The 26,898-nt window shown below is 35.3% G+C and overlaps 3 protein-coding genes across 4 annotated transcripts; all 3 read left to right on the forward strand.

Moving 5' to 3' along the window:
• Positions 1-1,691: 1,691 nt before the first annotated feature.
• On the forward strand, positions 1,692-6,714 carry LOC120004847 (ras-related protein RABF1). The gene is made up of 8 exons (XM_038854172.1): positions 1,692-1,924; positions 2,168-2,247; positions 3,750-3,833; positions 4,000-4,094; positions 4,338-4,443; positions 5,291-5,380; positions 5,466-5,552; positions 6,367-6,714. The coding sequence occupies exons 1-8, from the start codon at positions 1,900-1,902 to the stop codon at positions 6,409-6,411; spliced, it is 612 nt and encodes a 203-aa protein (XP_038710100.1). The 5' UTR covers positions 1,692-1,899; the 3' UTR covers positions 6,412-6,714.
• A 729-nt stretch (positions 6,715-7,443) lies between these two features.
• LOC120006358 (U-box domain-containing protein 14-like) lies at positions 7,444-11,422 on the forward strand. The gene is made up of 4 exons (XM_038856374.1): positions 7,444-7,931; positions 9,483-9,599; positions 9,752-10,165; positions 10,253-11,422. Exons 1-4 carry the CDS (start codon positions 7,629-7,631, stop codon positions 11,324-11,326), a joined length of 1,908 nt encoding a protein of 635 aa, XP_038712302.1. The 5' UTR covers positions 7,444-7,628; the 3' UTR covers positions 11,327-11,422.
• A 5,434-nt stretch (positions 11,423-16,856) lies between these two features.
• LOC120005197 (glycerol-3-phosphate dehydrogenase SDP6, mitochondrial-like) lies at positions 16,857-24,486 on the forward strand. Of its 2 annotated transcripts, none has more exons than XM_038854699.1 (7): positions 16,857-17,348; positions 18,504-18,977; positions 20,563-20,894; positions 22,138-22,298; positions 22,492-22,762; positions 23,670-23,966; positions 24,058-24,486. In XM_038854699.1, the coding sequence occupies exons 1-7, from the start codon at positions 16,985-16,987 to the stop codon at positions 24,073-24,075; spliced, it is 1,917 nt and encodes a 638-aa protein (XP_038710627.1). In that variant the 5' UTR covers positions 16,857-16,984; the 3' UTR covers positions 24,076-24,486. The 2 variants fall into 2 exon arrangements, with proteins under 2 accessions (XP_038710627.1, XP_038710628.1); XM_038854700.1 differs by having other exon boundaries at positions 22,504-22,762.
• The last annotated feature ends 2,412 nt before the right edge of the window (positions 24,487-26,898 follow it).

Below are 26,898 nucleotides of genomic sequence, written 5' to 3' on the forward strand. Positions count from 1 at the left end.
GGCTGCTGGGGAAGTGCAGAAAACTCTCAAAAGTTCAAGCTGTAAACACAACTACTCCATTTCCTTTGATGGTAAATGATGAAATGTTGGACTGTCAGCATTTCTTAATTTTTCTTTCATGTCATATGCTTCAAACCTTAAGTTTATGGGAGACCACCTAATCATCCCAGTAAATGATCTTGTCCCTTCATTGATATAAGTATGCGGTTCACAAAATCAAGTGATTGAATCAGAGAGTGACATATCATTTACTGGGATGACTGGCGATCCCTATCACTTCTGTAGTACTATTGACATGGTGAGACTATATTATTATTCGCAAATCCAATTTGTGATTATACTCTACATAAATCCTTAGTGACTTGAACAGATATTCCATCTTTTTTGTTGTATCAAATTTGGATATCACTGTCAAAAATTAAAGCATTAATTTGGTGTATCAAAATCAGATATCACTGTCAAAAAAAAAAGCCCACTTTAGAAGCACTTGACCATTTTGATCACCATCAGTCTATCACTCATGACTTATGGGGTTCATCAACTATTTTTTCTATGGATGTTGTGTTTGTCTTAATCAAAATAATAATTCAGAGTTTGTGTTCGTTCCATCATTTAATTAGTTCACGGTATATCACACAAAGTTTGTCACTTGTCAGAGACCCAATGGATGTCTAGTGTTAGACCTTATCATCAGAAGTGACGACCCAACACCATTGCTATTGCTATTGCTATTGTGATATATGCCTGGTATATAACACATTGCATAAAATATACCAAATGTTTGATGGGCTACTCCTCATCAAAGTCCTCTCTTTGCACTCAATCTTAGGATTGGCAAAACTCTGTTCGGTCTGAATGATCGAATTTATCTGATCCGGATTATATCAAGTTTAGATATAATTTATATGTCCGAAATTCGGGTCAGATTATTATCCGATTTACTTGCCCAAATTTAAATCAATCCGGGTTTGATCAATTAAGTACGTTAGGAATTCAATCTGAGTTAGGGTCCAGATATGTAAATATTTCATAAACACGTGTTATTGTCCGACCTAAAACTGACCCAGAACCGATTTTTTTTTCCACCCTACTCAACCCCAAATTTATTACAACTATATTTAAAATTTTAAAGGGTTAAAAATTCATGCATCGAAGCAACATTACTGGGTTGCAACACCCATTGCGCGCACTATACTAGTGTTTCATGCAAGAGAGTGCCCTGCCTGCCAGAGCAGCACACCAACCACAATTTTTTATTTATTTTTGCAGTGAACCCTAAACACTAAACCTAACAGACACTTGGGCCAAATTTATAAAGATTGAAGCTTATTATAATAGACAAAACAATATTGAGCCCAAATAACGCAAGGCCTCTTTACAGTCGAGCCCATTGCATCATTCATCATAAACAATTAATAATCGGCTCTTGTGCTATTTTGACTACACGGCCGGTTTAGATTAAATTAAATTTGAATATAAGTTATATATCTCAAATCTAAGTTTAAACACAAAACTTTTATCCAATATAAAATCGGATAATCTGAATTATTTGTCTGAAACCTAATTTGAATTAAGGTATTATTGAACTTATTTGTTTGAATTATTTTATTCAAATTTGATCAATTAAATACGTCTTAAATTTAATCCAACATAAACCCAAACATATAAATATTTTATCTCGTATAGAACGGGAGAGACATTACCCGCGTGGACAGAGAAAACGTGTGTCGGCCGCATGGAAAATCGAAGACTCGAAATTGCTCAGTCGTTAACAACCTTCATCACCCAAACCCATCTTTCTCTGGAAATCAAAAAATTGCTCTGATCGACTTCGCCCTTCAAACCCAATAATCACATATACTTACATTAAGACAGAGCTGTATTTAAATATTGCAATCCATGGGCTGCTCCTCTTCTCTTCCAGGTAAAACCCTTATCCTCACCTTTTAAAATAAAAGATCATTGGAGCTTTTAGGGTTTAAGTGAATATCGATATAGTTTTGATCGAGCTATTTAATGCTCTAATTTCAAAATTCATGTCGAAATCGACGGAATTGTAGAGTTTTGTTTGGTAATTGGTGGTTCTGATTTGGGTTCTCGATTGAATCGAAGCTAAATTTTATTGATTGAATGATATGTTACTTTATTTGGTTATTCATTGTTGTAGGTAGGAGTTCTGGGCGGTTGGGGGGCCTTAACAGTTCAGAGAGTGGTGGGGTGCCAGATGCGAAAAATCTACGTGTTAAGGTAAATCTTGGCCTTATCATTGCCATAATTAGTTCATATGTCGAGGGTGTTAAGGCTCTCGTATTCATCTCGAGACTTCAATGCTCCTTTAGCAGATTTTATGCTTGATATTGAATTTTTGTTATTTGACATGTACCCACCTGATAATGGTATTGGTTAAATTGGGTTGGAGTTTTCTGGGATGGGTTCACTTGTGACATCAGGATCAGTGGGGGAACTAATAAACACACTGACGATTCTCTTGAGATTTTTGTCAATTTGATAACTGTCAATGTCTTTGATGGAAATTTCCTTATTTAATAGTCTGAATGCGGACCTCTTATTTTAATCTCAGTTCAAGTTGCAACAAATGCGTCAATGCAGAAAACAAGTAGAAATCAAATTCGAAGACTAAGAAACATGGAGGTGTTGTCAAAACTTTAGAGTTGATGTAGGTGCCCATTGTAGAACTCATAGTGTCTTTTTTAGTTTATATGAAGGAGTAAATATTTCAGACCAGCCTTGTTATGGGCATGGTAGCGAGTTTGCAAATGTTTAATCTCCCTATCATCATATATTTTACCTTTCTTTTGCGTAATTTTTTATTTTCAATTTGTATGAAACTATGAATGATGTATATGTATCTTATTCTTATGACACACGTTTCATTTGTGTGGTGGCTCATTATGAACAACTGACAAAAGCATATGTCTTGTTGCATCTGAATGTGATTGATAACTAGAGTCTAAATGTATAAAAGATTCAATCTAAGGTTTCGTTACATTGTTGATAGGTATGAATTGTATGGTTGGGGCTTGAACAGTCATTAGGTAACTCTTTTTGCTTGTTATAGGGTATCCAAGTGTGTTCAAGCTTAAGTAGTTGGGAATGGACTTATCTGGCTTCTGGTTATCGGGGAAAGCAATTGATTCATTTAAGTTTCTCTGTAAAATAAAATTATTACAAAATCATTCCTTATATTTTCTCTATAAAGTTGTCCTAGATCAGATGAGATTCAAAGAAACCTTATGGGGTGATAGGTTGACATAAATTGGTGAGCTAGGATAATGTGAAACCGCACAAAGAGTTAGTGCTCAGGCTTGATACTCCTCTTTCTCAACAAGGCTCAGTTTGGATGTTACAATGATTTTCTATCAACAGAAATGCTTAGCAGACATAAATGATTGTAGCAAAAATACTATATTATGGATGGGTTAAAAGAGACATTTTTGGTTTGAACTGTGGATGAAGATTTGTTAAGATGGTAGAGATTGGTTTTCCTTTCATTTGGTTTGGGGAAGGGATGCAAAAGAGTTGTTGTCTGATTTGGTGTTGTTTTATGCCTTGAAATGGTGAGTCCTTGATGCCTTGCATGTGCAGAAATTACTTGAGAAGGAGAGCGTATTCGCCCTTCCGAAAACTTTCCCCTTTAATAAAACATTATACACATGGTAATAACAGCAATGAACTGTTCTACCTTTTTTAACAGTTCCAACTCACCTTCCCTTTGTTGCTGTTTGCAGCTTGTTTTGTTAGGTGATTCTGGTGTTGGGAAAAGCTGTATTGTACTCCGTTTTGTTCGTGGACAGTTCGATCCAACATCCAAGGTAAGCAATGCATCGTTTCTATTTACTAATCAGTAATCAGGATATGATGGTTGGTAATTCACCTGAGTAAGATTTGGAAAGTTATGATGTTTGAAAGAGGATTTTAAAATACTTATAAGCTATCCCTGATAAGTTCCCTCATGTTTGTTGGTATCTGTGATTTCAGGTAACAGTTGGAGCGTCATTCTTGTCACAAACAATTGCTTTACAAGATTCTACAACGGTTAAGTTTGAGATATGGGACACTGCTGGCCAAGAGAGGTATCATTGGATATCTTATGTAGCAACCCCTAAAGCATGCACATGGACACATACTTGCCAAAAAAAAAGTCATGCACAAAAAAAAAAAAAAGACCTCATAACCACATGATCCTTGCTGCGGATTTCAGTAGAAGATATTCATTCTCCTTTTGATCACGGTTTCTTATCATTGGGGCCTTTCACTTCTTCTACTAATACGAGTATTTGCTGGAGAATTTTAATTCTTTATTCTGCCTCATTCAGGTATGCTGCATTGGCACCACTATACTATCGAGGTGCTGCGGTTGCAGTTATTGTCTATGATATTACAAATCCGGATTCATTCAATAAAGCACAGTATTGGGTTAAGGTGCATGGATAGCTAATCCCCCAATTCCTTATTTGCTCTGTTTTTCTTCCGTTTGTATTTTTCTTAAATTTTTTTTAGAAATGGTCAGAGGTTATGAAACTAAGGTCCAAATCATTATAACTGACAAGTTTTAAGGAATTGTCATCATATATAGTCCAGTGTGGAAATCAGAATTTCGTGGTGCTTGAGAACTTGTCTTATCTTCATTTATAATAGAAGAATTTGGTTGAAGTTATTGGGAAGCTTCACAATATTTTTGTCCGTTTTTTATACGTATCTTAGTGAATGGCTTAATTTTATGAATGAGTTTTAAATGCAAAATTGAGCCCAAAGAAACCATTTTGTTGGGTGATTGACTGAATATAAAGGGCATCAGATTAGTGATTCATGCAGGGAGGCTGGTAGACCTTGTAAGTTGGGTTTTAGCAGTTAAAACATTGACTCGTTGCTTCATCATTAGTTGAATATACACGAGGTTTTATACAGGATTGGAGCATTCTGAGATGGAGAGAAGGAAGTCAGCATGAAATTTGAAGTTGACAGAGAGAATTTTTCTGGGATTGTTATAGCATAGGATGTTTCTCTTTCTTTTTCCCCTGTTTCTTTAGCTCATTTCATTTTTATTTTGATTCTTCTTATGACATTTTTTATTATTGATCTTCATCTATGAGAAATGTTACATTTACCACTATAGAATGCTTTGGAAATTAGGAAATGCATGGTTATTTCTGAAACTTAGATATTAACCACCCTGATCATAGATGGACTTGTAGATGTGTGTAACTGCTGCTGTTTTTTGTTTTTTCCCCACTCCTTCTATGGTTGTTAACTTGTTAGAGTATAACAGGAGCTACAGAAACATGGGAGCGCTGATATAGTCATGGCTTTAGTTGGTAACAAGGCTGATCTTCATGAGAAACGAGAAGTGCCTGCTCAAGTGAGTGCAGGGGTCTCTACTTACTGAAATTAGCTTCTCTATGTATTGGAAAATTTTTATGACGTGTTTTTTTTTTGGCTTGAAGGATGGCCTTGAGTATGCAGAGAAGCAGGGGATGTTCTTTATTGAGACATCTGCGAAGACAGCTGATAATATAAACCAGCTGTTTGAGGTATTTATGGCTAAGGCTTTCTTGTAGAATCTGGTTTTCTTTGAACTAATTTCTGCTAAACTTTAGTAATGTTATATATTAGGGAAGTCGTTGGTAGTAAGGCTTATCCTTAAATTTCTTAGTGAGTCATTCATTGGAGGGTAAAGTTACAATGTTACTCCTTATAAAAAAAAGGTTGTATGTGGTGTTCCACTTTACATCTGGTCTATTGAAAAACTCCCAGGATTTTAAGGTCTATATAAAGGATAGGGGAACACAGATATAAAAAGAAACTTGCAATCAAGCTGTAGTAGAGAGACAGACAATCTCCCTCTTCAGTGTATACTTACTCTTCTCTAGAAATAATGTCAATGTTTGATTCTTGTGACTTGTTCTCTTGTTAGTCATTTATTTTATTGTTTTCCGGTTGCTCTCTGTCTTTAAAAATGTTTTTGAAGGTTTCGATTTATGCTGTACAAGATGTGAATAGCAGAGTTAAGTATCATCCTGCTTGTTGGTAGATCATAATAATATCCGCTTAGTTTCCCAAATCCCAAATATTTGAACCTTAAGTTCAGTACTTTTTGTCAATCCATTAATTTTGGAAATGTACAATGAGTTTGAAATCTGCAACCCCCTATCTGGCACTTGCTATTGCCTCCCTCCCCCCTCCTTTTTTGTTCCATTTACTGTTTTGTGTGTTTTTTGGAGAGGACGAGCTGCTGGGAAGGGACTAGAAAGTTGGGAGCGGTCATGCTTAGTGTGCATTAATCGTATATATTATTGATTTTAAGTTAGCACAAGTTGCAACCTGACAATTTTGCACTTTTACCAGGAAATCGGCAAGCGACTTCCCCGCCCCTCCTCTTCGTCTTCGTGACCGCATAGCCTCGTCAATTATACAACTTGTAATGTTATGAGAATATGATTTCAGTCTCAAGTTTGTGTATATTAAGTTTCATCCTTGTATCACTGATCTGTTTGTAATCTGGTTTGATTTGGAAAGTGCAAGTGCGGATATAACAATTCCAACTCAGCTAGTGGGGCTTGCTGTCCTAAAGAGACAATCATGTAATGTAAGGAGCCATATTTAACTCCTCTGAATCATTTGGCTTCGGACTACGTCTTGCCGTGAAATCCATGGCAGAATATCTTATTTGATAGAGGAATTTGCATGGTCTTATTCTCTGTGACGGAACCATTGTACAGGTGCTGTACTGATCTTTCAGGTTAGCCACAATTGGTCAGTATTAGCAGCATTGTGATAACTGGCCTTGACCATTGTAAACTTGCCTCCCCCTCCAACAATATCAACTTCCCGATCCTTCTCATGCACTGGATTCCTCCAAAACAAGGTTATTAAACACCCACCGAACCTGCCACTTGCCAGTGCTGAAAGCAAATACAAAGGAAATAAATGTGAATTCACAAATACATTATTTTGTACGTCCAATCCCCGCCAACTTTGCCTAGTTTGCTTCTCCACATACAAATTGAATTGGTCGTGAGTCATGCACATGATGTCACTGGCAAATACAAAGGAAATAAATCTGAATTCACAAATACATTATTTTGTACGTCCAATCCCCCCCAACTTTGCCTAGTTTGCTTCTCCACATACAAATTGAATTGGTCGTGAGTCATGCACATGATCTCTTCTTAAGGAGGCTCCAAAATAATTTTATTAGGATAAGAAAAATAAAATTTTAATAAATTAAGAAATACAATGACAATTTAGGCACAAGAAAGGCAATAATTTTGTCACAAATGATCTCATCTATTCCTACTGTTTCAACGGTTACAAACAAACAACGGAGATCATTTTATTACAACTCAAATTATTACTAATAAATCCTTAAATTTAGTTCTTAGACTTTCATTTTTTTTTGGCATTAGTCTTAAAACCCCATTTTTTCTCTCTATATTTCTAGTTTCTACCCATGGTCCACTTCTTCGATGCTTCCATGGATCATGCCGTTTTCCACTGATTCATAAAAAAACCCATTTCAATTCACTCGATTTCCTCATCTGGGTCTCTCTTATTATCCCAAAATCTCATCTTCTAACATTCAAGTCTCCTCTTTTGGCTTTGGTTTTATGGCTGAAGTTTGGTTGACCGACATGAGTTTAACGGAGGATTCAACCACCGAGTTGATCAATCAACTCCTGGACTTGATGAAGGATATTTTTGGGTTAACGGAGTGCAGAGGAGTTTGCAAGAAGATGCATGGGAATTTTGTCCGAAGAATCAAGCTATTGAGCCCTCTGTTTGAGGAGTTGAAGGACAATTATGGAGCTCTCAAAGATGAAGATATTCGAGCACTTGAGGCGCTTAGAGTTGCATTGGATTCTGCCATGAAACACCTGAAGTGGGTCATCGATGGAAGCAAGGTGTATCAGGTATCGATTGCTTTCAATTATCTTTTTGGTTGGTGAGAACTGAAAGTAATATTTGGGTTTTTATTTTCTGTGGTTTTTCTCTTACCATCTGCTAGACTTTGCCCTACTTACTCCATGTGATTGTCTTCTGATCAGTCTATTGACCTTTTAGTATCATCGCAGTTATTGCGATTATTTCTCTATGTAGTCAATTTGATCCAGATATACATTAGAGAAGAAATCTTTGTTTGTTTCTTTGAGAGAAGAAATTTTTTAAAAATGTGGTCTTGGAACTTCTTCCTCTTTCCAATTTGCAGAACTCTAGCTTGAAAATACCCTAAGAGGCTGCAAGTTGAAATCATATTAAAAAAATTTTGGAAATTTACCATTTGTTTTGTATGCTCCACTTCTATGAGTATAGAAATGTTAAAATGTTTCCTCGGTTCTTTAGGTCTTGGCCGTCTTATATGAACTACAAGGGTTGAATGCATCATTATGTGTGCTGCATTTATGGTCTTATTACATGATGTATTAGAAAAATAGAGCCAGCATTCTTGCTGCCTCTTACTCTCTGTGTTCTGTCTGTTATTAGAGTTTTAGCAGTCGAGAATCCTAGTTATATTGCCTCCATTTTTTTGATGGTTTATATGTTGAGTGCACTTTTATTGAGATCAATTGTCTATCTCAGACGTTCTGGGATGAATTTATGATTACTTGCTTGGAACTCAAAGCCTTACTCGTTTGACCTATTACTCCTTATCAAGTTGATTTTAGTTTCTAGTAAAGATCAAGTTTCTGACATCTTTAGCAAGCCCATTATCTCCAACATCAGTTATCCAGGATAAAGAAAATGTAAACATGATGGTGATAAAACCTGCTCATGATATAAATGCTATGCTATTAAAACTTTGTGTTACCTCAGATTGTAATTAGTACAATTATACATACTGATTATAAATATCAACACAAACCACTCGCATCTCATAAGGGTGAAATTCACAAGTTCGGTATCTCTCTCACACGGTTTTACAATTTCATAAAGAATTTGGAATCTTTTGAGGTGAATGGTGGTGCAGTTTGCCTTTTCTTCTTAGATCAGACGTTTCTGTGGCTGTAACTCATAAAGCATATATACTGAGCTTATTGAAGTTACAGCAAACCCTTGCTTGTATTTAGTCTATTGTTAAATTTCATTTCTCCACCTTAGCTCCTCTTGGAAAGAAATTTTTTTTATTCGATAGTCAAGTGTCGCCCATTTGCAGGAGATATGCCCCTCATATTTTCTCAAATATATTTTATCCTTCGAGTAGTAAAAGGATGGGTTGTAATAAATGTAAATGAACTGGTCTAAAGAAAGGTCTGTGCCAGGGAAGAAAAGTGCAAATGAAACTAGTCATAAAAAATCCATGCTATTAAAATTGCCGACACTGGCTTATGCTAGTATTTTCATTTTTTAATCATTTGTCGAATTACTGATTCTGAATATCAGAGGTTATTAATTGACTGTTTTGGGAATTCATTGAGTGATTATGTTTGTTGGGACAGATTTAATCAATGTTTATGATGTTGCAGGCACTGCAGAGGGACATCATTACAGATCAATTCCACCACATTACGGCACAGATTGAGGCAGCATTGAATGAAATTCCTTACGATAACCTTGATATAGCAGAGGAGGCTCGAGAACAGGTCCTTCGACATCTTGATTGATGTTGGCACGTTGCCTAGGAAATCTGTCAATATTTCATTTGCATTTTAGTTCTCTTAGAGAATATATGTGTAGACAGATATCTGTGTGGAGTTTCTACGCAATAACAGTCGGTGTTTCTTTGAATTATCAGATTGAACTTGTGCATGCTCAATTCAGAAGAGCAAAGGAAAGACTGGACTCCCCTGATTTACTATTTGAACAAGATTTATTTGTGGCGCAGAAAGAGAAGGACCCTGAACCTGCACTACTAAAAAGACTTTCAGAAAAGCTGCAACTTAAGACCATCAATGATCTAAAGAAAGAATCGATTGCTTTCCATGAATTGGTTATCTCAAGTGGTGGAGAACCTGGGGATTTTATTGAGAACATGTCATCCCTTCTTAAGAAGCTAAAGGATTATGTTCAAATGAATTACCCTATAGCTGACATCTCCGAATGTGAAAAGGGCTCAGTTAAACACAGATCTCCTCTTATTCCGGATGATTTTCAGTGTCCTATATCTCTTGAACTGATGAAAGATCCTGTCATTGTCTCCACTGGACAGGTAAACTTCCGTTTGGTTTCCCAATTCATAGTTATTAATTCGTGCTGGTGGCCGTTATGCATCAATGTTCTTAATATCCTTTTGCAGACGTTTGAAAGATCTTGCATTCAGAAATGGCTGGATGCCGGACACAAGACCTGTCCCAAAACACAGCAGACGCTGTTACACACTGCCCTGACACCTAACTATGTCTTGAAGAGTTTGATTGCTTTGTGGTGCGAGAGCAATGGCATTGAGCTACCCAAGAACCATGAAACCGGTATACGTAAAAAAGCTGGAGGCCATTTCTCAGACTGCGACCGGCCTGCTATTGTTGCCTTAATGGAAAAACTAGTGAATGGAGCTACAGAGGAACAAAGAGCTGCTGCCGGCGAGTTACGATTGCTGGCAAAGAGAAATGCAGACAATAGAATATGCATTGCCGAGGCAGGAGCCATCCCACTTCTCGTAGAGCTATTGTCGTCCACTGATCCTCGGACCCAGGAGCATGCTGTGACAGCGCTTCTCAACCTTTCTATAAACGACAGTAACAAGGCAACTATTGTAATTGCAGGAGCAATACCTGACATTGTAGATGTGTTGAAAAATGGCAGCATGGAGGCAAGAGAAAACGCAGCTGCAGCGCTTTTCAGTTTATCTGTTGTGGATGAGAACAAGGTGGCAATTGGAGCTGCTGGAGCAATTCCGGCTCTTATAAAATTGCTTTGTGAGGGGACTCCAAGAGGAAAGAAAGACGCTGCCACTGCTATCTTTAATCTTTCAATCTATCAGGGAAACAAGGCAAGGGCTGTTAAGGCTGGCATTGTACGTCCCCTAATGAGTTTGGTGAAGGACGCTGGAGGTGGAATGGTAGATGAAGCATTGGCACTTCTTGCCATTCTTGCAAGCCATCAAGAAGGGAAGAGTGCAATTGGTCAGGCTGGCCCAGTTCCCGTCTTAATGGATTTCATACGGACCGGTTCCCCACGCAATAGGGAGAATGCTGCATCTGTACTATGGTCACTCTGCACAGGTGACCTGCAGCAGCTGACAATAGCTAGGGAGCTTAGTGCAGAAGAGGCACTGAAAGAACTGTCAGAAAGTGGCACTGATAGAGCTAAAAGAAAAGCTGGAAGCATATTAGAGCTCCTTCAACGAGTTGACATGTCTGTCGATGTCTAATATTTCATTGTCAATGTCCAAAACCTGCATTCATGTCCTCAACTCTTATTATTTATTTATAAGAATCCGTAGTATTTGTCATGCTTCTGAGACTGATCCCTGTGAACAAAATCTCTTATAATCATGCATGGTCAGTTATGGACCTATGGTTGCAATGTAAACAGTAAGGCAGAGAAGACGGTGTACGTGCCTGAGGGCTTTGAGATTGAGAGGAGAATTATCTAAATTAGGAATCTGAGCCATTGACGGGTTCCTGCAACGGAGAAGAGTAATCGAATAGCACGATTGTCTTTCTCTACTCCCCTAAAGCTTCATACCAAGCCAGTGTACATGGTAAATCCGCAGAATCGCTTTTCGTCTTCCCAACGAGATCAAACGATAAGGGCAAATGCAATAAGAAGCAATTTACTGGGCCAACATTTTTGTTGGTCCGGTCCCACCTCTACTACACAAAAAGTCAAGTCAAACACGTATTCTAATACAGCCACATCAGCAAAACACAAATTTCTATACACTTTTTCTTCCCACACACTTTCTCTTTCCACCCAACCCAACAACATTCCATTCCTCCATATTATCCACAACAAAACTACACCAAAACATTAAATATCAATACATCCACATCAGCAAAACACTTATCCCAATACAGCCACATAAGCAAAACACATTTTACAATACAGCCACATCAGCAAAAGACAACATCTTTGTTAACCCAATATCACTTCACCATTGCATTTGCCCTAACCTTTCTTTCTTTTGCATGTTGAGGATAGTGGGCCGCTCTCTAACTGAACGTGGGTTGGACCGTCCTCCCTGGCATAGTAGCAATTTTTTGGGCTAGGCCCAACAAGTCAGGGAAGGTCCAAAATCCAAAATATAAGAAGCTTATATTCAGTATGGCCCTGGCCCTGGCCCGGCCCAATTCCTTATGCAGATAATCTATACATCTATATAAAGAGGAAGAAGCACTAAGGAGGTGTTCTCCCTATGTAACACCTAGAGTCTAAAGTATTTTGTTAAGAGTCCATGTAGACTCCTAAAATTTATCTATTCGATTTGTCAACTTTAAAAGATTTTGAAAGCAAATCATTCAAAACATCTAAGAAGAAAAATAAAAGCAATTAATTCAAAACATCTAAGAAATTAATAACAAAATAAAAAGTAACAATTGTAATAATTATTATATTTACACAATAGTTACGTAATTTTAAAAGTAATAACTGTTTACTAAATAAAAATGTATTTCATTCATTATATTTAATCTATAGTTATGGAATTTGATAAGACAACAATTAAATAATTTAATAATAATTTAAACACATTTACGAATATTACATAGGTGAAATATATAGTATATGAAATATAAAATAGACTACAAAATATCCATATATGAGAAAAATAAACTTTTACAATATTTAAGTGAACATTTGATTACTTTTACAAATAATAATTTTATCAAGTAATTGCTTTATCATATAAAAAATATATATATTTCATTCAATCTAATGACATCTTTAACTAATGATATTTATATAATTATTGTGATATCAAAACATAAATATGAGTATTATAAAATTTAAAGATATATATATTTCTAATCTCATTTAAAAAAGTAGATTAATAGTTTTGGTAAAAACACTCTTAGCATTTAATTTTTATGTAAAACTAGTGTAATACCCGCGCTACACATGGTAAACTTTGAATATTTTTTTTTCATACAAAAAAAAATCAAAAGCTAAATACTCATAGCCCAAATAATATTTTTATTATATTAAACTTGACTCTCAAATAAACATCTTGTTAAAGATAACTCAACATTTGCATACATCTCTGTTGTCCCGTAAATGATAGTCAATAAGCACCTAAATATAATGTATTAACTATATATATTGTGGTAAAATGTAGGAGAATATCTATATATCAATAAGAGTTGTCATACCATAATTTTTTCGATAGTTGTTGAAGTCACGATCAAAATAATATTTTAGGAATTAACCGTTGATAAAATACCATCAACCTTTGCCTTTGTCCTCCCAAATTCTTATCTTTATCCAGAAGTCACTGTAGGTCTTTAAAAATTTAAGTGAAAATAGTAGCAAAATTACGTTTTAATATTATTTTTTTCAAACCAATCAAAATTAAACATGAACTTTCTCATATATTTGTACAAATGAAATAACCAAACAAAGAATATATGAACTTTTTCATTTTTTTATCAACAATTCGTTTACTGAATGAATTGGAAAAAAAAAGATATAAATAAAATATCATGGATATTACAACTCTGAAATTTTCACCCAATGTATGAGCGTGCCCTACTCAATCAAAATATATATCAAAAATTTTAAAGGCAATATATCAAAAATTTTAAAGGCCTAACATGCTTAATATATTTGAGCAAACTTATTGACAATCGTCTTTGCATTGAGAATAACCATGTCAATGTTTATTAACTCATCGTTGTTCTTTGCATTCAACGAATCTCACATGCAAGTAATCCGAATTTGGATGTGCCAGTTTAACCTAGATGAGTTTAGATCCCCAAGATAATTGAAAGACATCTTACTTAGATTGTTACTTTTGGTTTAAGAAAATAGTTTACAATGCACATTTGTTTGTTATTTATATAGAGAAATAAATACCATGAGCATTATAATAATCATGTCTCTACATGATATTCCTAACTTATGCAAAAGAATTAATTATATGTGAGTAATGCCATTTATTTATATAGGGTAAATTATAAATTTATTGATATTTAAAGGAATATATAATTTTCAATTTATAATAGATCTGTAAATCATTCAAAAAAAATCATACAAATACTCACGTTTACAAAATTCTCAACAAAAGTTAACTTTTTTTTTTTTCCAAATTTGTTTCTCCATTTAGCATATTTGTTTTCTTTAAAACAAAATTCTTCATCAATGATTACATTTTTTTTTTCCAAATTTATTTCTCCATTTGACATACTTCTTTTCACTAAAACAAAAATCTTCATCAATGATCACATTTATTACAGAAATGATAATGGTACCTTTAAGAATGCCTTATATAACGAAATTCCACATCAATCATGTGAGTAATTAATTTATTTGGGGTAAGAAAAACGTTAAATTTAATGCCTTATTAAGGTAAGGAAATTGTCATGTCAAATTAAAAAAATAAAACCAAATAAACACAATTTAAAAGACTTTTAAAAGTAAAATAAATTTCACATGTACACATGTCAAATTGTGAGTCTTCAATCTTGCTTTAAGGGAAAGAATGGTCAATTTGTAACCTTTTAGACAATTTAACATTCTTTAATAGGTAAATTAATTATCACATTAAATTCAAAAAGTCACAAAATCACACAAACAATCTTTGAAAATAAAATAAAATAATATATTAACTTTCATAAAAATGCCACGTGTCTTGTTGTGATGCTATAACAATGTTGATGTGGCGTCATAGAATCTCACGAAAATTTCTCTAAGCTTCGGCATTACATTTATGTATTTATGTAATAGATAGATAGATGGAATCAACAATGACCTCTTTATAGAACAAGAATAAAAATATAATGCAAATGAGACATTGGTTGAGTGACAATGACTTTGCATGTCACTGACTGAGATCATGGGTTCTAGTCTCACCTCCTCCGAATATTTATAAGGAGGTGTGTGGGCTTAGTCTGCCCTTGCGTGGGTTTGATTTGTGTCTCCTGCGCGCGTGCTTGATAGTTTGCCCCCGCGTGGGTTTGATTTGTGCCTCCTGCGTGCCTGTACTTTTATAGGCTTAAAACAATAAAAATATAAAATATAATAGAATCAAGAAAAATCAAGAGAGATATAATGAAGGGTCATACTTAAGATGAAAAGAATGATTAAAAAATAAAAAACACAAAGATGATTTTTTTAAAAAATAAAATTTAAAAAATAGAACAATCTGTAATTATAATTGGATGACTTCAATTATATTGAATACGTTTCACACTCTACACCTACATATAATTAATAATATTGTTAAAAATATAATATCACATTGAATAAGAAAATAAAGAGTCATATTAATGATGACCTATTAATTACATAGCAAAACAAAAGGAAAAAAGCTTAAATGAAAAATATTTATAATACAAGTATAAAATAACATACCAAACACATAATGAAGTTAAAAAAAATTCCGACAAGAACGTAAGGGAAAAATGAAAACCTCAACAAAATAGTGGTCATATAATAACCAAATGATTACGAATCAATAAGGCAAAGGTGCACGTATTATACATTGTTTATTACTTTTATACATTTCAATAAACTATCTATAGCATTTTCAAAAAATATCTTCTAACAATAATATGAGTTTTTTTGGTGTCGATAGTTGTGTATAAATTTTGCAACTGTCTAAAGACAAGTTACGCAGCACATCGATGTATGAAAAATGATAAAAAAGTACAGCAATTGAAGGGTTACATTTTCGATTGATCTTGAACAATAGGGAAACTTATACTAAAAACTTTTAATAGGAACACGATTATTTTTTCGTACAAATGCAAGACGTTATGGGATGTATTATATTGTCGAATCTGCTTCTAGCTATCAAGCAATATCTCTTTATATTTTGGCAATAGCACAAATTGTGGAACAATACGAAATATGAATATGAGATTTTATCATCTATGCTTAGATAGAAAGCAGCAAAAGGAAAGAAGATAAAAAAAAAATGTATAAGAGTATTAACATAAATGCTGACAAGAACAAATCACAAGAAAATCTCAGTTGATTTATTATGCATTGGATAAGAAAGTCAACATTGGAATGGTTCAAAAAAATACATTTGAAGAAATATGGAGCTAAAATTAAAATGTATAAGGTGCAACATAGAAATAAAATTGTACAAACAGAAAAAAGTTGTTTGATCACTAAAATAAATCATTTAAAATTCAAAATATCACGTCGTTTAAAAAATTAACTTATTATTTAAAAACATATGTATTACAATAGAAAATTACCATATCAATTTAGATTAGCAGTACAAAATCTTTCTAATTATGAAAATTAATAGATAATAAATATATTTGAATTAATTTAATATAATTTTTCATAAATAATTATGAAAAATTAAATTGACAATCAAAATATTTATTTTTTTTCTATCCCGTGTATAAAATTTGAGTAAAGAAATTGAAATAAAATATCAATTGCGTAGCGTTCCGACTAGTTTATTGCCTCAAGGTAGAATATTCACAGGCATCATGCCAACAGTTGCCACTTGGCGTTAACACAGTCACACTTACTCGCTCAGTAATCGGTGACTCACGAGTTCATCAACTCTCTTATGATCTCTTCGGACACGTGGCATCTATGGGACTACCAACTTGTACTTTTCAACTGTCACTTTACAACTTTCTTTGAGAAGAAATAGTAAATGACGCAATTAATCACGCCATTCCAAACACAGAAGGAAACTTTTACGAGGACGAAATGGTCATTTACTCCATCCAAATAAGGAGGATTGGAGGAAAACCATTCCGAACAAAGTGGCATTTCAGTAAAATCAAGACTAGTAGTGATGAATCCGATTCCCAAGGCAACCATCTCCTTCCCATAACCGACCTCCCATTCTGCTTTGGCCCACTCTTCGCTCCTTCTGCCAACCAACAACTGAGACATCACTATGTCCACCGCTCGTCTCCGCCGTCTGGGCGTCGCAGTCATGGCCACCACCGTGGCATCCGGTGGAATCTTCCTCCTTCAACCCGCCTTCTCCTCCAGTGATCGCGGAGGTGGACCTTTGCTTGATGCGGTGCGACAGAAGATCAATGACCCGAACGCTGACGTCCCGTCGCGGGGGGTTCAAGAGTCCACTTTGATGGGCGCGAGTTCCGCCAATCCTCTTGATATTCTTGTCGTTGGTGGCGGAGGCACTGGCTGCGGCGTGGCCCTGGATGCTGCCACCAGAGGGCTCCGCGTTGGGCTCGTTGAGAGAGAGGACTTCTCTTCGGGCACATCTTCGCGGTCCACAAAGCTAGTTCATGGAGGTACGCATTTATATGTTTGTTGGTGCCAAATCGGACTTCGTACGTTCTGTATCGTCGTTTAGTTGTAATAGTGAAGTGGTAATAATGTCTCTTTCATCGACAGTAATTCGAAATGTGTGGTGGAGATTAATTTTAGCGTATTTTTTTTTATGATTTCTGATCATTCTTTTCATTGAATTATGTATCGTGTGCTTTATCTGTTTAAGGTAGATTAGCAGGGCATGAAACTTAGAATTGAACGTGAATTCCTACAAATGCCCAGTTTCCAAGTCTTTGAAATTTCAGTGGCTATAGTCCCTTTTTCTTGAATTCCGCTGATTATTGGATGTTAAATTAGAGATTATGGATTTATGTTTTTTTTTTTCCTTTAACCAGAATGTGAGATGGTTATAAAGATGTTTTTCTTTAGAAAGTACCCTGGAAATGATTCCAATGTTGTGATGTACCCATTTGGTGCCTTCCAATTTGCTATATTTTGTAGAAAAGATGAGAGGCATATTAAAAATCAGGAAATCATAGGAATTGAGCATGCCTTTGAAGCACAGTGCTCTGCCCTTCGAAACATAGGAAAGCTCTCAAATCCAGTTTTCTAATTCACAATGCGGGGTTAGAAAAAATTCTTAGAAGTGGTTCCCTTTCTAACTAACTAAATGGAGTAAGGTTGTCCTTTTTATTTATTATTATATTTTTTTTGGGGGAGGAAGGTCTTCCTTTTATTTCCCGTGAGCTAGGTGGGACCAGAGGAGGCTTAGAGTAAGGCGAGACGTTCTTCATGTGGTCCACGGAGTTCTATGAAACACACAATGTTTTGTCGAGGTGGACACTGCCAATGACCAATCTTGGCGTTTTGGCTCTACACATGTTATGACAAATTCGTCTTACAGATATTGCGCTCGAGTGTTATTGATCTTTAGGGCCTTAATTTGTTTCAGATAATTTCTATCATTTAGAATTTCTTGGAGCTGAAGATACTTTTTTGTCCACATTCAAGATTTGCGTAGAATTATGGTGTTACATTTATACTCTGTGGGTGTGGGATTCTGAAAGTAGGAGAGACAAGAAAAGTTGTTTCCAAATATTTTGCTGAGTTGATGGTTTGCTATTGCTGATGTCTTCTTCAATTCTCTGCCACTCATGTAATTTAATTTTCTTCAGGTGTGCGATACTTGGAAAAAGCTTTTTTTAATCTCGACTATGGACAACTGAAACTGGTATTCCATGCACTTGAGGAGCGTAAACAGGTTATTGACAATGCCCCACACCTGTGTCATGCTTTGCCATGCATGACACCCTGTTTTAGTCGGTTTGAGGTACTATACTACTGGATGGGCTTGAAAATGTATGATTTGGTCGCAGGACCACGTCTGCTACATTTATCCAGATATTATTCTACACAAGAGTCTGTTGAACTTTTCCCAACACTTGCCAAGAAGGGAAACGGTAGAAACTTGAGTGGTACCGTGGTGTATTATGATGGACAAATGAATGACTCACGGCTTAATGTTTCATTAGCTTGTACTGCTGCATTAGCTGGCGCAGCAGTGCTGAACCATGCTGAAGTTGTATCGCTTCTCAAAGATGAGGCTAATGGGCGGATAATTGGTGCACGTATTCGAGACAATATTTCTGGTACGACCATCACATTTGTCTAAAGACTTCTATCGCTCAAAATTACGCTTTCTTTGTACTTATTTTTCTGTTGCTTTGTTTGAATCATGCTATTACTCATTTGTTTCTCTCTTTTTGCTTAATGTGCTTGTTTCATGACTTTTACATCTCAATGATAAACATTTTTAAGTGTATGCAAAAGAATTGATGGATTATGGAATCATTATGACTGAGTGCATCAGCGTTACTTATGGCTGTTATCTGAATTAACCTTATCCTTAGTTGAAAAGTTAGATTTGGAGGTCGGCATTGCAATACTATGAAGTTATCCTTGCTACTTTTTGTTCTTTTTCTAAGGCTTTTATTATTCTGCTGAAAGGGAAACATGCTATTTTGCGTGAAGGTTCCTCGTTGAAGCAGTGATAAGTTGGGTGAGAGAAATTTTACGATCCCGGGTAAATAATTTATGCAATAGAATGGTCAATGATAAGTTGATAACTATGAGGCCTATACTGGTGCAGATTGTAATTCAATATTAGAAGACAACAAAGTACAGTTTAGGATTAATACAGTTAGTTTTCAGTCAATGTTCTACAATATAGACACAGTGTCCTATCCTGTGTTTGTTTCTAGGATTTTTCAAGACCATTTAGAAAGTCTTTTGTCAACTGGTCAGTTGAAAAGAAGCACCATGTATCTTGTTGGATGATATATTATGCTTAGAGGTTAGAATTTACTTAAGTTCTTTTAATATGTATTATATAAGCAATACTACTAAACAAGGCCAAAGGTTTTGTAAACTTGTAGTGTAGATTGCTTGAACTATAACCAAACAATTATCTCTTTTATGCTCTAGTGTTTCGTTATTTTCCTGCTACTACTACCAGTTGGCTTCTTTGTTCATTAGTCCCCCTCCTCCCTCTTCTCAGTCTTTCCATCTCCCTCTCTCTCTCTCTCTCTCACACACACACACACAGAGACACATACATGCCTACATACACACGCCCTCATGCATGCCAACACACACGCACACACACAACACACACAGAGACACAGACATGCCTACACACACGCCCTCATGCATGCCAACACACGCATATGCATACAAATACACAAAAATAGTACCCCCCTTTTTTTTTTGCGTTCGTGTTCAATATCACAATCATTTTAAGAAAGAAAGGCAATGCTGTTTCTCTAATAAATAAACAAAATTTTTTTTGTTTCCTTATTTGAAGTTTATGTACTTACAAGATAAAGGAGGAGGATTGCAATAGGTTAGTAGCTAGCATAAAACTTTACCAAAGCTTATGAAAATGAATCATTACAAGAAATGTACCTCTGAAAATTTTTAGTTGCTTTAGGAATTTATTGATCATGTGGTTATTACACTTGTGACTATTCACCTTTATCTCCACCTTTTCAATTCAAAAACTTGATGAGGCAACTGCATGTGTGCACTCTTTTAAATCCCACCCTTTTTTGACAAATGCCCTGTTAGCATATCCCAGCAAATTGTTTCTGGGTTTGTCTGTGTGAATGGAAAATAGGTTGGAACTTGGAATGGGATTGGCAAGCATTTTCCTAACAGTATATCATATTTTGCCAGGCAAAGAGTTTGATAGCTACGCAAAAGTTGTTGTGAATGCTGCTGGGCCATTTTGTGATTCGGTAAGGAAAATGGTTAACAAAGCTGTGAAGCCAATTATCTGTCCTAGCAGTGGTGTGCACATTGTTCTCCCTGATTATTATTCTCCAGAAGGAATGGGCTTGATTGTTCCTAAAACTAAGGATGGGCGTGTTGTATTTATGCTGCCTTGGTTGGGTAGAACGGTTGCTGGCACCACAGATTCTGATACCATTATCACTCCACTTCCGGAACCGCATGAGGATGAAATTCAATTCATACTGGATGCCATTTCCGATTATCTTTCTGTTAAGGTTAGGCATTGTAAACTGTAAGGCAACAATTTTTTCTTCTGTAATACAAAATATTTTCTTTTCTAATCTTTATCACTGAGAAAGTTCAAGAATTCAATACAATAGCTATAGATCTGATAGTCTCATAAAAAAATCACTAATCAAGCATGGATGAAGGCGCGAATCGTCCTTTCACTCGGTAGTTTCCATCTAACTGATATTAGAAGAGCTTCATGATCTTTGTTTTCTACTTTTCTGTAACACGGATGAACTTGAACTTTTACATTTCTGCTTCGATTCTATGAAAGCACAGTCTATATCATTCAAAGGAAAAAGCCGAGATATATGCCTATGATTATTTTCTGGTTTCCTGCCTCTTTTAAAACATATTTTATGAGATCTTGCATAACTGTATATTGAAAAGTCGTATCCCTTACGAGTTTGTCTTACACATGCATTGAAGAAATATTACCACTTCATTTAATCTGAATTGTAAATCTCTCTTCCGTTTAGCTATGCTTGATTTTTATATATACTCAGCTTGCATACATGGTATGAAATTTGAGATTTGAACACATAAAGTCAGTCAGAAGCAATTTTTTTGCCTTTTTTTTTTCTTTCTTTTTGTGCATTTTGTTTTTTTTATAGAACTTTGTATTTTCGGGTTTTTTTTAAAAATTTTTTTTCTATTCGGACTGAAACATGCATTTGCACATTCCTGTTGACGAACTGACATCCAGTGAACAAGTCTTCAGATAATATGAATGCATTGACATTGTCTGTGTCTAGTGTCTTTCCTGACACAAGAAGTATATGAAAGTTTGTTTATTTGTTTTCTTTGTTTCTTTTAATCTAAGGATAGTGCTAGGAAACATAGATCATGTTGGAGATGCCAAGATGCTTAGGATACAACTTGAAGAGTTCCAGCTTATATATGCAATTTAGTATGGCTGACCCGAATCTACTTTTGATTTTGCGTTATAAGTTTTTTTTTTCCCGTCATCAACATGCAGTACCATGTTATGCTGTAGTTTGGTTTGACAATGTAGAAATGTTGATAAATTAACAGAGGAGTGGCTGTTGTTTACTTTTCTGGTTGTGGGATTACCTTAGTCCACCAGAGACTTGTATTTTCTGGCACTTTGTGGCATTTACTGCTAGTCTGGTTCCAACATGAGCAATATTTGTAACTTTTTGTTTCCATCCTATTTTGGTTGCCTGTTCTTAAACTCTTAAGCACACTTGTTTTGGTTGGAAATTATAGGTACGACGGACAGATGTTCTTTCTGCTTGGAGTGGCATCCGCCCATTGGCAATGGATCCATCAGCAAAGAACACTGAGAGCATCTCCAGAGATCATGTTGTAGGTGAAGAATATCCGGGTTTGGTCACTATTACTGGGGGAAAGTGGACCACTTACAGAAGGTAATGTATGCTTGGTGTACATGGAAGTGGCATGTACCACCTAATAGAGAGGGTTTTTAACCAATCAAAAATGTATTTTATTTGGTTTATTTGGGCCTTTTAATAGAAGAAATTGTTTTCATAAACTTACACAACATACAAATTTCTCCTCTTCTTTCTTTAATTTTTTTTAGATGGACATTGCCCTCACTAGAACTAGTTTCAGCATGGCAGAGGATGCAGTTAATGCTGCAATAAAGTCTGGAAAGTTGAGTCCGGGTACTGGTTGTTTAACTCAGAACCTGAGGCTTATTGGTGGAGAGGGATGGGAGCCATCATCCTTTACAGTTCTTGCTCAGCAGTATGTGCGCATGAAGAAGACATATGGTGGCAAAGTTGTTCCTGGCATAATGGATAGTGCTGCAGCTAAGCATTTGTCGCATGCATATGGTACCTTGGCATATAGAGTAGCTGCTATAGCTCAGGTGGGTTTCATGCTCTTTCTCTGAGTGGTAATGACAGTCAAAGGGAAGATTTATGCTTTCTTGTTACATATTCTCTTCAATGAAATACATATTGAATCTGTTTCATGGCAGCCTTGTTAATGAATGATAATTTGACACATCACCTGTGCAAAATCACATTTGAAGCCAAACGAGTATAATCAGCATCAAACTTTCTGCTTGAACTGCTCTTCTATTTTTTATTCGCTGTCCTTTTCATGGTTTCTTTTGTTTAGTCTTGATTCTGCATAATGGCATGCTGGATCCTGGAGTCAACAAAATTGCATCTTTCCCTCCCTCCCAAATGATTAATTAATTATCCTCAACGTTCCAGTTTTAGTATTCCCCTCTTTGTTTTTTTCTTATACAAGGAATTAAGCTGCATATCTTTATACAGAAATATTGAGTATCGTTTTGTAGTATATCTTAATAAGAATGGTTTAAGCTTCATATTCGTGAAGATTTAAACTTCTTTTCCATGATTAATATTACTGCAGGATGTTTATATTGTTGAACTAGTTATTGACGTGCTCTCCATTATTCCTATAGAGCTAATATCATATCACTTCTATCAATAATTTTTTTTTCTCGGTATTCATCTTCTCATCTTTTTTCTCTCCCCTACTTGAAGTTAGAACTCATTTCACTGCCGCACCACCATATCTACATTGTGCATGCCCACACCATCTTAAACGGTGTTTCCACGTTGCAGTACCTCTACATTATCTTGTTTTTAATTCTATTTTGTTGCCACACATTCAATGTCAGTATTCACATTTCTGCTATGTTCATTCCTTGGATATGTTGTCTCTTAATGCATTTGTGTGTTATGGTGTTTTTTTTTTGGTAGTTTCATAATTTAACTACCATCCACTTTTGCAATTTTCAGGATGAAGGCCTAGGAAAGAGACTTGCTCATGGATATCCTTATCTGGAGGCTGAGGTTGCCTACTGTGCTCGGCATGAGTACTGTGAATCTGCTGTTGATTTCATTGCTAGGAGATCTCGGCTTGCTTTCCTTGACACGGATGCTGCAAGGCGGGCATTGCCACGCGTAATTGAGATTCTGGCTCTTGAACACAGCTGGGACATGTCAAAGCAAGAGCTAGAACTACAAAAGGCCAAAGACTTTTTGGAAACTTTCAAATCCTCAAAAAATGCCCAGTTCCATGATGGGAAACACCAGGCAAGTGCTACTGATATTGTACTTTGATCATTCTATTAACTTATTCTGAAATTTTGTTTAGTTAACACGGCTGCTTGCCACTTTTGTTCAGGTGCTTGAAATCAAATGAGCAGGCCTTTTGATGGATCTCCATTCTCCATCTTCTGGTGGATAGTTTTGACAATAACTTTTAATTTTTGCCATACGAAGCAAGTTTTGCTTGCTTCATTCTGCAAATTGGTAGAATCCCTACAGATGCCAAAAACGATTATGTGAATCTGGTTAAGGCTTACACAACATTGAAGGGTCCTCATTTTCTTAAAGCTTTTGGATACGGTTGATGCCAAAATAAGTTCTTTCCTTCCTTTTCATTGAAGGCGAAAATAACAATTGCTGTCAATAAATCCCCTCTTTTCCGGGTTCACCTTCTTGTGTAGGCCATTATTGTCTCTCTTTCAATTCATGTGTTACAATTATTAGTAGCTGGTTTTAGCCTCTGTAATTTCTCTAATGGAGAAGTTAAAAGAAACCTTTCCTAGTCTATTGATTTTTATTGAACAAAGAGATAGAAGCACCATTCCTCAACAGATTTGAGGCGAATGCACCCTGCACCCATTGGTCTGGATCAAGATGTACAGGTAGATAGATTGTTGTCCGTCATTTCCTCCTAGAACCATCTAATAATTGCAGTGCTAATAGCTAGTACTAAATTAATTATACTACATGTATAAAGGCAAGAGTAGAGTTTTCTTACAGGTTTATTATCTTGCTCCTGCTAAGTCAGTTGTGTTGTTTTAATGAGTTGATGGAAACAATGTCGAGCTTGAAGAGGATTTTGCTGATGAATCGGTTTGGAGAGACGTTGAAGGATTGGATTTTTCCTGATGAGTTGGTATGGAGAAAAATTCAAGGTGGAGGAGTTGGTAACCTGAAAGCACGCCACAAAGCATATGATGAGGATAAGATATAATATATTCATTTATAAATAACAAAATCTAAAACGTTTGCTCCAATTTTTAGCTACAATTATGCTTACAATTCTTTCCAAAATTATGTTAAATCATGATTTTATTTATTTGAAAATATCAGATTAGAGTTTAGTCATCAATGAAACCAATCACGTACAATCAAGAGGAATTGGAGGCAAATGGAGCAAATCGTGGGTGAATTGTCTTCAGAAACCATCGTCAATGATGACGCAAATCATGGACATTGATTGTGGTATCTCCTATTATTAATTAATTATTAGTTTATTATTTGATTCTTATAGTAATAGCCTTATGTCAAGGCTACGGTTTTTATTAGTTTAGTATTTAATTCCTATAGTAATAGCCTTATGTCAAGCTACGGTTTATGTAGTATTCAATGATTTTCCTAGTTAGAAGTCAATAGGGTTTCGAATTTTGAATTTTTTTTAATTTATCATCATTTTAATTTTTATAATTTCAAATAATTTTTGAGAAAATTACAAATTTTAGCAAACGAGCTCGTATTCTAAAAAAATAATAAACTTTAGTCACAACCCTAAGTCATTCTCAACTTTGATTGACCATCCTTGTAAAGATAAGTTGACGGGATATCTTTACTATTTAGTAAACTTAAGAGTTAGAGTCTACAGTGGCTCTTGTAAACAAGTCCTCCACTCTATTTTAAAAGATGAAATCTAAAAAATGTTAAAAAAAGCCTTCACAGCAGTTCCTGTATTTTAAGGAAAGATTTTACAGTTGCTACAGTGATCCGCTAGAGATAGCGGATCACTGTAGCTCTGGTATATTTTTTTAATAATAAAATATTAATTTTCTTATTTCTTTAATCATTTATTATTTAGTTTTTCTCTCTCTCTCTATTACTCTGTCCTTCCGCTCTCCCGTTTTCTCTATTTATGTTTTTGATTTACAGATTGAAGAGGCAAAGTTGATGTTTTTGAAATTTCAAAAAACTCATTTTCAGTTTGAGCATTGTTGGAACAAATTAAGACATCAACCAAAGTGGATTGCTCAAGTGGGTCAAGGATCTTTGAAAAGAAAGAATAGGGATTCATGTTCTCCTTCCACTCCGGATATCATCAATCTAGGTGATGACAATATGACTACATCACCTATTGTATTGGAGAGACCAATGGGCAAAAAGGCCGAAAAGGCCAGACAAAGGAAGGAGCAGGAGAGGGGTAAACACAACGATGTTCCGGGTTTTAGTGATGTGTTTTGTGATTGGAAGGATGATAGGAATCTAGCCAAAGAGGAGGAAAAAAAATACACAAGGACAAAATGAAGATGGTGGAGAGAGTGTTGGAAGAAGAATTGAAGATTGAACAAGAAAAGATCGTGGCACAAAGTGAGATGGTTGAACTACAACGCAAAAAAGAAGAGAGGGATCAAAGGAAAGAAGACATGGAAATTCTGATGATGGATTTAAGCACTATGGGTAAGGTGCAAAAAAAATACTTTGAATGATGAATGAGTAATATTTAAATTGAAAGTGTATGTAATATTTAGTTGTTACATGTATGCTCTTTTGAAATAATGATCTAAATGTATGTATGTATACTCCTTTTCAATTAAAATATATATATTTATATTTTCTGATATTTGCATTGAAATTATTATCTTATTAAAAAAATTTGTTGTCAAAAATATGCTTTGCTCATCATAATATAATCAATAAAAATTAAACAAAAATGAAATTAGAAGTGATTGGAGAAAATGAATATTTTAAGTCATAGAGGATATACCCTAGAGAATTGATGTGGAGTGTTGTTGAATTGTGATTATGTAAAACTGTAAAATGACTCATTTTACTGTATTTTAGAGAATCTGTTAAGATAACGGTTGGAGTTGCTCTAACATGTAATACTGGAAGCAAAATAACTTCTCTTAATTTTAGCCAAAATACAATCAGTACATGCCACATTTTTAGACTTCACAAAATCAGGTAATAAGCATGTTACAGATTC

Source organism: Tripterygium wilfordii, chromosome 9 (assembly GCF_013401445.1).
Source record: "Tripterygium wilfordii isolate XIE 37 chromosome 9, ASM1340144v1, whole genome shotgun sequence".
NCBI lineage: Eukaryota > Viridiplantae > Streptophyta > Magnoliopsida > Celastrales > Celastraceae > Tripterygium > Tripterygium wilfordii.